At 37.3% G+C, this 9,106-nt stretch overlaps 1 protein-coding gene across 2 annotated transcripts in view; it reads right to left on the minus strand.

Moving 5' to 3' along the window:
• The window catches only part of LOC123231171 (cytochrome P450 3A24-like), an 81,591-nt gene that overhangs the window by 14,294 nt on the left and 58,191 nt on the right, over positions 1–9,106 (minus strand). For both annotated transcript variants that reach the window (XM_044657418.1, XM_044657420.1), the window contains exons 6-8: positions 5,930–6,018; positions 2,657–2,805; positions 561–688 (exon numbers count right to left, since the gene is read on the minus strand). In XM_044657418.1, coding sequence (XP_044513353.1) covers positions 561–688; positions 2,657–2,805; positions 5,930–6,018 — 366 coding nt within the window. The remainder of the gene's footprint in view (positions 1–560; positions 689–2,656; positions 2,806–5,929; positions 6,019–9,106) is intronic.

A 9,106-nucleotide genomic window follows, 5' to 3' on the forward strand; every position in this document is an offset into this window, starting at 1 on the left:
TCTCTCTCTCTCTCTCTCTCTCTCTCTCTCTCTCTCTCTCTCTCTCTCTCTCTCTCTCTCACCACCTACACCCACACACCCACACACAAAACCATAGGATGTTAGAATTAGAAAGAGATATAGAGATACACTTATTCAACCCCCATTCCTCATCTTCCAGATGAGGAAACTAGGGTCTACAGAAGGTAGGTAACTTGTTCAACATCACATAGGTAACTAATTATTGGCAGACTGCATACCAAAACCCAGGTTTCTTGACTGCCAGACATACTTGTACACTTCCTTTTATATCATAAGACTTTCCAAACTGAATATGCAATCTCTGTTCTTTTCAATTTCATAACCTGAGCAGGCATGTGAATGTTGCCTTCAGCACCAGATCGGACTGGAATGCATTTACTAAATGACTCTACTACTGGGACATTGAACAAATCACTTAAATTCTTGGGGCCTCAGTTTCCTCAGCTATAAAATAAGACAATTTCATTAGCTGACCTCTCAGTTTCCTATGAAAAACCAAACAAACAAAAATGCTTCATAGAATCTAGGGTTAGACCTACCCTGCTGTTGCTCTTTTTTCGGTCTGCCATGATACGCCGTGCTGCATTCTCAAGAAAGGTAATATTTTCTTTAGACAAGAGGCTCAGATTCATTTTTTCCAATATGGGCACAAGAGAAGGAAATACCACTAGAGAAAATAACAAAAGAAACCATTTGGTATAATATAAAAAAGGGATGGGAAGCTTTTTATGGACCTTCTCTAGTAACAATGATGAGACAAGGGGCTGAGTAAGAAAGTTGGGAGAAAACACTAGGGGGAATCATCATCCTGATATCAATCCTGGTCCCAATCCATGACATTTAATACTATAGGAGCATGGTATAGAAGAAGAGCACTGGTTCTGGGACCTAGGCTCCAATTGTCCCTCCAATATCCAAGAGGACAAGGACACTTCCTCTTTGGGGATTTTGGGTTCTTTGTCTGTAAAATGAGGGGAATCAACTAGATGGCCTTTGAGATCCCTTTCAGCTCTAAATCTATGATCTTGGAATCCTCTGACTTATGTCAGTGATCTGTCTGTATAACTATTAAGAACAATTTCTAATTCTATGAATGTTGTTGAATTGTTAGGCTGACATTGAATGAGACATAGTTCAATAGAAAAGGCATTTATTATTCAAGACTGTGTTAAGAAGCAAAAGCAGGGCTTCTTAACCTTGTCTGTGTCATAGAATCATTGAATAATCCAGTGAAACCTATAAAACTTTCTCAGAATAATGTTTTTAAATGAATAAAATAAAATATTTTGAAAATTAATGTAGTTATCAAAAAATTTAAATTAATTTCATGGATCTCGGATTAAGAATCCATAGTCTATAAGAGTACAAAGAAGAAAATGCATAACATCTGTTTTACTCTATTAGACTCCTAATAAGTATTCCCACCTTTCCTCTTTCTTCCTACTTTCTAATTCACTTTCCCAATGGCCACTTAAGTAATTTTTCTTGGATTTGGGGTCACTCCTCAGCTTAAGCCTTTATAGGGGCTCCCTGTTGCTTACAGAGTAGTAAGTATTCCAACTCCTCTTCCTAGTCAAACTAGATTGCTCTCTATCCCCTGAAGACACCATGTGCTATTCCTCTTCTATGTGATCTGCAATGCTCCTCTGTCTCTGCCTTTAACATCCAATCTTTTTCCTTCCCTAGTTAAATTCCTTCTGATCCTTTAAAGTCCAACTCAAATGTCACTTCCTTTGAGAAATCTTTCCTTTTTTCCCTAGACAATTAGATTTGCCCCTCTCAGACCACACATTCTACTTCATCTTGTATCTTGTTAAAGTGTTTGTCGTGTGTTATACTGTATGTGTTTTGATGGCTCAACTAGATGGTAAGTAATATGAAGGCAGAACTCATAGACACTTCAAAAGGTCCTCAGAATCTAGAAGAAAGTCTTAGACAATAGGTGTCTAAGTTGAAATAAACTGAAGAAACTGAACCAGTTGTAGGACAAATATCATATTGACATCTCACTATAGCTCTAAGTACAGCAGGGTCTTGGAGAAGTGCAGCGCTCTCAAGAATTCAAAGGGAGATCCTGATTGAGAAGAACCCAAGTGAAGTCTGTTTGCAATGTGCTGATAAATTTATGATGAGAAAGTGAATGTCGGCTGAAGTTTAAAAAATGAAAGAAGCATGATTGGCAGGGGGGTATCCTCAAGTTTTTAGGTTAAGGGAAACCTAACCATGCTTATAGAGAGAAGGGAAAGAGATTTTGAAGGGCCATGCCAGAGAAGGACCAAGAGTAAAATATTCCAAAAGTTTGGAAAACAAGTCTATCAAGGTAGGGGCCATTATTATGCCCATTTTAAAGAGGAGAAAACAGGCTAAATTGCTCAGTTAGTCTGAGTCAGGATTTTAACTCAGGTCTTCTTGCCTCCAGATTCAACACTTTAGTCACTGAGAGAGCCATCTAACTGGCTCGGGAAATCGAGGATTCTTCTCTGCCATGACAAAAGCCTCTTGGGCCTGGAACTTCAAAGGTCTTTAGTTTTGCATGAATATTTGGGAATGATATATAGCCCTTTCCAGCTCTTAAGAAACTGAGTTACTATTGGGAGCCTGATATAGGTATTTAGATGAGGGTTAGATCACGTACATATTAAGATTAGTAAAGGGCTCATAAAGCTGAAAGCGAACAGCTTCTTGATGTGGATGAGGAAGGGGTCATTGGGATTGTTGATAGAGTCGATGTCCACACCAAAGGAAGTGCTGGTGATGACATCCAGGCTATAGGCTCCAAAGATGCTGCGGAGAGGAAGAAAACTTTGATTAAACAACAAAAATTTGACAAGAATTCAAGATTCTCAGATGATTTCTCAGGCTTTTCTTAAGCGTCCTTCTGTATCCATTTCTCTACTAGGGACTATGGGAGATACTGAACAAGTATAACTATTGATGGCTTGATCACCAATACATATTGATCCAAGGGGAATAAGAGTCAAGAAGCTTGGGTTCTACTTTCACTCTTGTTCCCATTTAGCTGAATGACATGAAACAAGCCACTTCTTTCTAGGTCCAAGTTTCCTAATACAAAAATTGAGAAGGGTAGACTAGGCGGTCTCTAAGTTCTTTTCCTGCTCTAATTTTATGTTCTTGTGCTGCCCAAAGTCTTTCCAGGTCTAACATTATAGTATTTTGTGATTCTTTGATATGGTATACAAGGTATTATGGGTTGTGGAAGAAAAGTAAGACCAACAATTATTTTTCAACATCTTGATTATCTAAAAATGTAGAAATCTCCCAATCATCTGGTAGCCTGTTAGTGTAAAGTTAAGTGAAATGATATAGTAAAAAGCTAGAAAGTAATAAAACACATGTACAAACCAGATAGAATCATCTGCCAGTCCTGGGAAGGAGAAGGGAAGGGAGGGAAGGACATAAGTTTGATCACATAACTTAGAAACACTTGTGTAGAAATTTGTTAATACATGTAATTGGTTTAAAAATATATGTATATATTATATTTACATGTAATGTATTTATAGTTTATATATAATATATGATAAATATGAAATTAAATTAAATATATACAAATAAATATATATAAAATATATATTGTAATGCTATGCAAGAGGAGCAGCAAGAGAACATAGTGGATAGGAAGTCAGATTTGGAGTTAGGAAGACTCAAAAGTTCAAATCTCTCTTCAGATGCTTCCTAGATGTATGACACTAGACAAGTCACTTAACCCCAATTGCCTAGTCTTTACTGCTTTTCTGCCTTAGAACTTGTACTTAGTATCAATTCTAAGATAGGAGGTAAGGTTTTTTTAAGAGGTATAAAAGGATACAGTAGAACAGATGGTCTCATCCACTGTTTTGGGGTTTTTTTAAAACCCTTACATTCTGCCTTAGAACCAATGCTGTGTATTAGTTCTAAGACAGAAGAGTGGTAAGGGCTAGGCAATGGGGGTTAAGTGACTTGCCCAGGGTCACACAGCTGGGAAGTGACTGAGGCCAGATTTGAACCCAGAACGTCTCATCTCTAGGCTTGGCTCTCAATCCACTGAGCTGCCCAGCTGCCCCCTCTCATCCACTGTTGTAACAAACACTTAGTCTCCTTGGATAGGAGTCCCTTCAGTTTTGTCAAAATTCTTTTAGAATTGTAAAAGTATTTTGCCTCTCTCTTGCCTCTTACCCTAGAAGAGGGAAAAATTTCTTATTCAAATAGTTGATCCTGCTACTAATATTCCAAATAATCCCCCTTTCCCCTTTGACCAATGCCTCCTCTTTCTCAACCCCTTATCCTATAAAATGTGATACTTTTGTATACTAAGTTCACACAGGATGTTACTGGTTGGCTGCATATTTCCTCCAGCAGAGAATTTAGTATACTTAGTAAATGTTTCTTGAATGAAACAAATTGAATTGGAGTCTGTGGATTTACAGCCTTTTTGGAGTAATAATAACAATAGCTGGCATTTTTATATTGCTTTAAGTTCTGCCAAGTACATACTATGTCTTATCTCATTTGACTCATAAAAAAACCCTGAAAGTTAGACACTGCAGGTATTATTATGCCAATTTTACAGATGGAGAAAGTGAGGCTTAGAGAGGTTAATGATTTGTCTGGGGTCACACAAGTACTAAATGTCAGACAAGGGATTAAAACTAAAATTACAACTAGCTTGACTGCAACCCAGTGTTCTTTCCATTCCACTCTACTGACTGCCTAAGATAGTCATCTGTGCTGGGTCATAAGAAAAATGCTCTAAAATGTACCAAAACATGTCCCTGCTACAAAGTTCCATTAAGGGAGACATGTTTCTGAGATTAGAATTGTGTAGAGTCACTTGATTTCTAAGACAACCACGCTGTCCTGAGAGCCTCCGAGCATGCCCATAGATGAAAATGTTTTCATTCTTAAAGCTGAGAAAAATCATAGACAGGGCTGCCCTCTATAGCCTTAATTATCTAACTGTGGTGTCCATTCCTGAGAAAATGAAAGAAAATAAAAACAAGCCCAGCCACGTTGTCCCATACCCTGAAGACTAGAAGTCTTTTCAAGGATATTTGTTTCTATTACTAAATTTTAAGGTAAGAGACATCCTTGGAGCCAACGATAGAATGCTGGTCCTGGATACCCAAAGAAAAAAGTTCAAATCCTACCTCAGACCCTTTGTAACCAATTTCTATGTGTCTGTCCATTTTAACTGTCTATGACTCATTTACCAAGTTACAGACTATTGTGATGAGGGGAATTCCTCATTCCAATAATATCACGGAATTATGTTTGCTTGGGGATTTACTTTTAAAAAATATTTTCTCACATCAAAAGAAAAGTTAACAATTATATAGGAGCTGGAAGTTTCCAGAGGATTTTCTTACAAGTCTTGTAAGGCAAAGCATTATTATCCTCATCTTATAGATGAGGAGACTGAGGCTTTGATAAATGCTCAGAGTCAGACATCCTAAATATAATTGATCACATCAGATTGAAAAATCATTTTGCCCTGACTCCTGGTCAGCTTAATGCTCTTTCCACCTGTGAATCTAATGATAAAAGTCAGCCATTTCATAAAACCAGAGATTTATATAAATCTGGAAAAGACTGGACCTACAATTTCATTGGTAGAGGCAATTTAAATGAAGAAATCCCTTCTAGTTATAACAGATTATTAATTAGTTGTCTTGGAATTCAATAACTTCATTGAGTTGCCAAGGATCACATAGCTAGAATATATTAGAGGCAGATCTTGAACCTGACCTTCATAACTCTGAGGCTGACTCTCTATGTCCAGAACCATATTATCTTGAGCACTATTTTATTCATTGAGAAAGGCTTCCATCCCAAATTTCCTCAATCTAGCTTGCTTCAATCTTACAAAGGCAATTGTTATTTCTTGCAAAGCCTAGATGGTGATACTTACTCCTTCATATTCACAGACTCATCTTGGACCACTTTCTTCTCAATGTTTTTCACCAGAACATCTACGTTGTGTTTGATAATGGGAAACATCTGAAACACAGCCCAAAGTCAATAATCCACAAATTATTTATTATGGCATTCAGTTATTAGTGTGTCCAATTACTGGAGTGTTGTTTTTTTAAAAAATGTATCTTTTTAATCATTTGGTGTTTCTAAGAGGAAAATTTTAAAACCCTTACTTTTCATCTTAGACCCAGTACTGTGCAGTGGTTCCAAAGCAGAAGAGCAATAAGAACAAGGACATGGGGGTTAAGTGACTTGCCTAGGGTCACAAAGCTAGGAAGTTTCTAAGGCCAGATTTCAACCCAGGAACTCATGTTTCTAGGACTGGCTTTGAGCCACCTACCTGCTTCCTGCTGCTTCTGATGATGCTAGGCTCTTGGATCAATTAACCTGGATTAATCTACATAGAATCTTAGTTCTCATATTAAAGAAAAAAGAGTCAATTTTAGTTATTTTTCTATCATGTCTGACTCTATGTGGAGTCTTAATTGAAGGAGGAGGAAGATGTTTTCATTAATTTGTTTTAGGGTTTACCCAGCAGGCCACTTTCATTTCAATCCTCATCTGTAACAATCTCCATAAAATGTCTAAGATCACTTTCCAGCTGGGGCCTATAACTGTCCATTGGAGCTAAAACCACAGACAAGTTCACAGTTGTGTTTCCAAGATCTAAAAATGAGTCAGAAAATTACAAAGTTAAATCTATAAAAATAATGATCAGAGAACCCTTCTTACATAAGACTACTTAGAGCCTGCCAAAAATTTATGGATTCACTGACCTGAATTTCTACTGAAATCCTGAAGAACTCATCACTAAATAATCAGAGAAAAAAAGAAGCAGATCTTAAATAGTGTACATTGGAACCGCACTTTTCCTTCAGGAATTGTTCAGATTCTAATTCTAACATGAAATTCTGATTCAAGAAATAAGTATAATCTCTATTATATATTGATCATCTTTATCATTCTTGTGAATAGAGAGAGGAGAAGTTTAGGAGAAGGCAAGCAAATTGCAATACACACAGATAACTGGTACCAAATAGATACCTTCTTTCTTACAACTCACTTATTTTATGGGGGAAAAGTGAATAAAAGAGGATAGAAGGTGTAAGAAAATAGAAAAAAGGGAAACACACAGTTTATGACTATAATTATAAATGTGAATGGAATGAATTCACCCATAAAAACAAAAGATAGCAGAATGAATCAATATCAAAATCCAACAATACCTTGTTTCTAAGAAATGCACAGTTCATACCAAGTTAAAATAAGGAAATGGAACAAAATCTATTCTGCTTCAGATAAACTAACAAAAGCTGGAATAGTAAACATGATCTCAGACAAAGTAGTAATAAAAATAGACTTGATTAAATAGAGAAACATAATATTTATATGTTCCAGGGATAGTTAATTAAAATCAGTACACACATATATGTAGCTATGTGATAACAAGATTAAATCTACCTTGCCCATCTTTAGATTTAATCACCAAAGGTGAAAACATCCTCACTTAACTCACAGGTTGGGAGGTATGTGACCCATGTGTGCTAGAGTGAATGACAAATCAGAATTTAGTGACTTCCTCCTGGGCATTCCTAAGAAAAGTATCTGTTGGGATAAGACATGTAAACTAAGAGGAAGGCACAGGAAGTGATGCAAAAGAAGCCTCTTTAAAAGAGAGTTCAGTGAGCTCATCTCTTCTCTTCTAGTTTGTGACTTGGACTTGGAGTCTGGAGTTGGGACCCTGAGACCTTGGTGAGATTGTTCTTAAATCTTTCCTTTGGAATTCCACATGGTGAGGGTAAAGACTGAATCCTCCTGAACTTATCTTATGGAACTTCCCTTTCAATAGAGACTCTGTGACTGAAGCTTTTGTTTCATTCACCTCCTGGGCTCTCAGGGCCTCTGGTCCTTTGACTTTCTGGCCTTGGGCTCAAAGCCAAACCTCCCTCAGCTGAGGGTTAATTAGATCTGCCTGGATTAAACTAGGGGAAATTACATAGTGTGTTAGATTACTTATCTTATCTTATCCTCTCTCTCATTTCCTTATTTCCTCTTCCTCTCCATAGTTGTAAATAAACTTCCATAAAAGTCATTTTGACTTGAGGTTATTCTTTAATTGGGGATTGATAATTATTTGATTCCCTGGTGACCAAACCTTTTAATATTCACCCAATCAAAATCCCTTATTACCCATTACAGCTGGTCCTGAAGTCAGGAGGTCTCATCTTCTGAGTTCAAATTTGACATCAGACATTTACTAACTGTGTGACCCTGGACAACTCATGTAACTCCATTTGACCCAGTTTCCTCATCTATAAAATGAACTGGAGAAGGAAATAACAAGCCATTCCAGTATCTTTGCCAAGAAAACCCCAAATGAAGCCATAAAGAACACAACTGAAACAGCTCAACAACAACTAGATGTGTGTGTGTATATTGTTGTAGATAAATTAAAAGGTAGGGTATAAATGTTTAAGATTAGGTATTATTGGGAGGCTTATCAAGCAATTCTATAGAATTCTAAATGGAATGGGGAAGCAGGAAGTGGCTCTCTCTTCAAGGATGGACTCCATGTTGGTTGAGTGAGAGTGGTTGCTGACCAACTTACTCAGCAGGAGACCTCAGAGAAAGTGGAGTTTGCATTCTGGTATCCTGAAGGAAGAAAATCATCTGTCTGTGAGAGTTAGGTTGAGTCTATCAAACCTGACCTGGGCTGCTGGTCATCTCAGGCTGGTTTAACTCCCTAACCTTACCCATCTCAAGGATTACTGGCTGAGGACCTGGGAGAGCTGTATCACCACTGGAATTGGACAGGACTCAGCAGTGAGGATCCCTCTTCCATCCCTGATAGTCCATCTGTATCTTGAGATAGCCTAAAGTTTAGTGTAAATAAGTTCCTACCCTGACCCAGAGACTTGTCCATAGGTTGAAAGAATAGAAATCCCTTTCCTTTCTTTAAACCAAAGTTTAATAATTAAACTTGTGTTTATAAATCCTTTTGTATTACTCATTTGTTAGTTTCATAGACTCCCTGGCTAGGTGGATCTGTGGTGGCAGTTGGTATCAACTGCCAATCCCTGATTTCCCAATCCTTGTATTTTGTATATATATA

Source organism: Gracilinanus agilis, chromosome 1, assembly GCF_016433145.1.
Source record: "Gracilinanus agilis isolate LMUSP501 chromosome 1, AgileGrace, whole genome shotgun sequence".
Classification (NCBI taxonomy): domain Eukaryota; kingdom Metazoa; phylum Chordata; class Mammalia; order Didelphimorphia; family Didelphidae; genus Gracilinanus; species Gracilinanus agilis.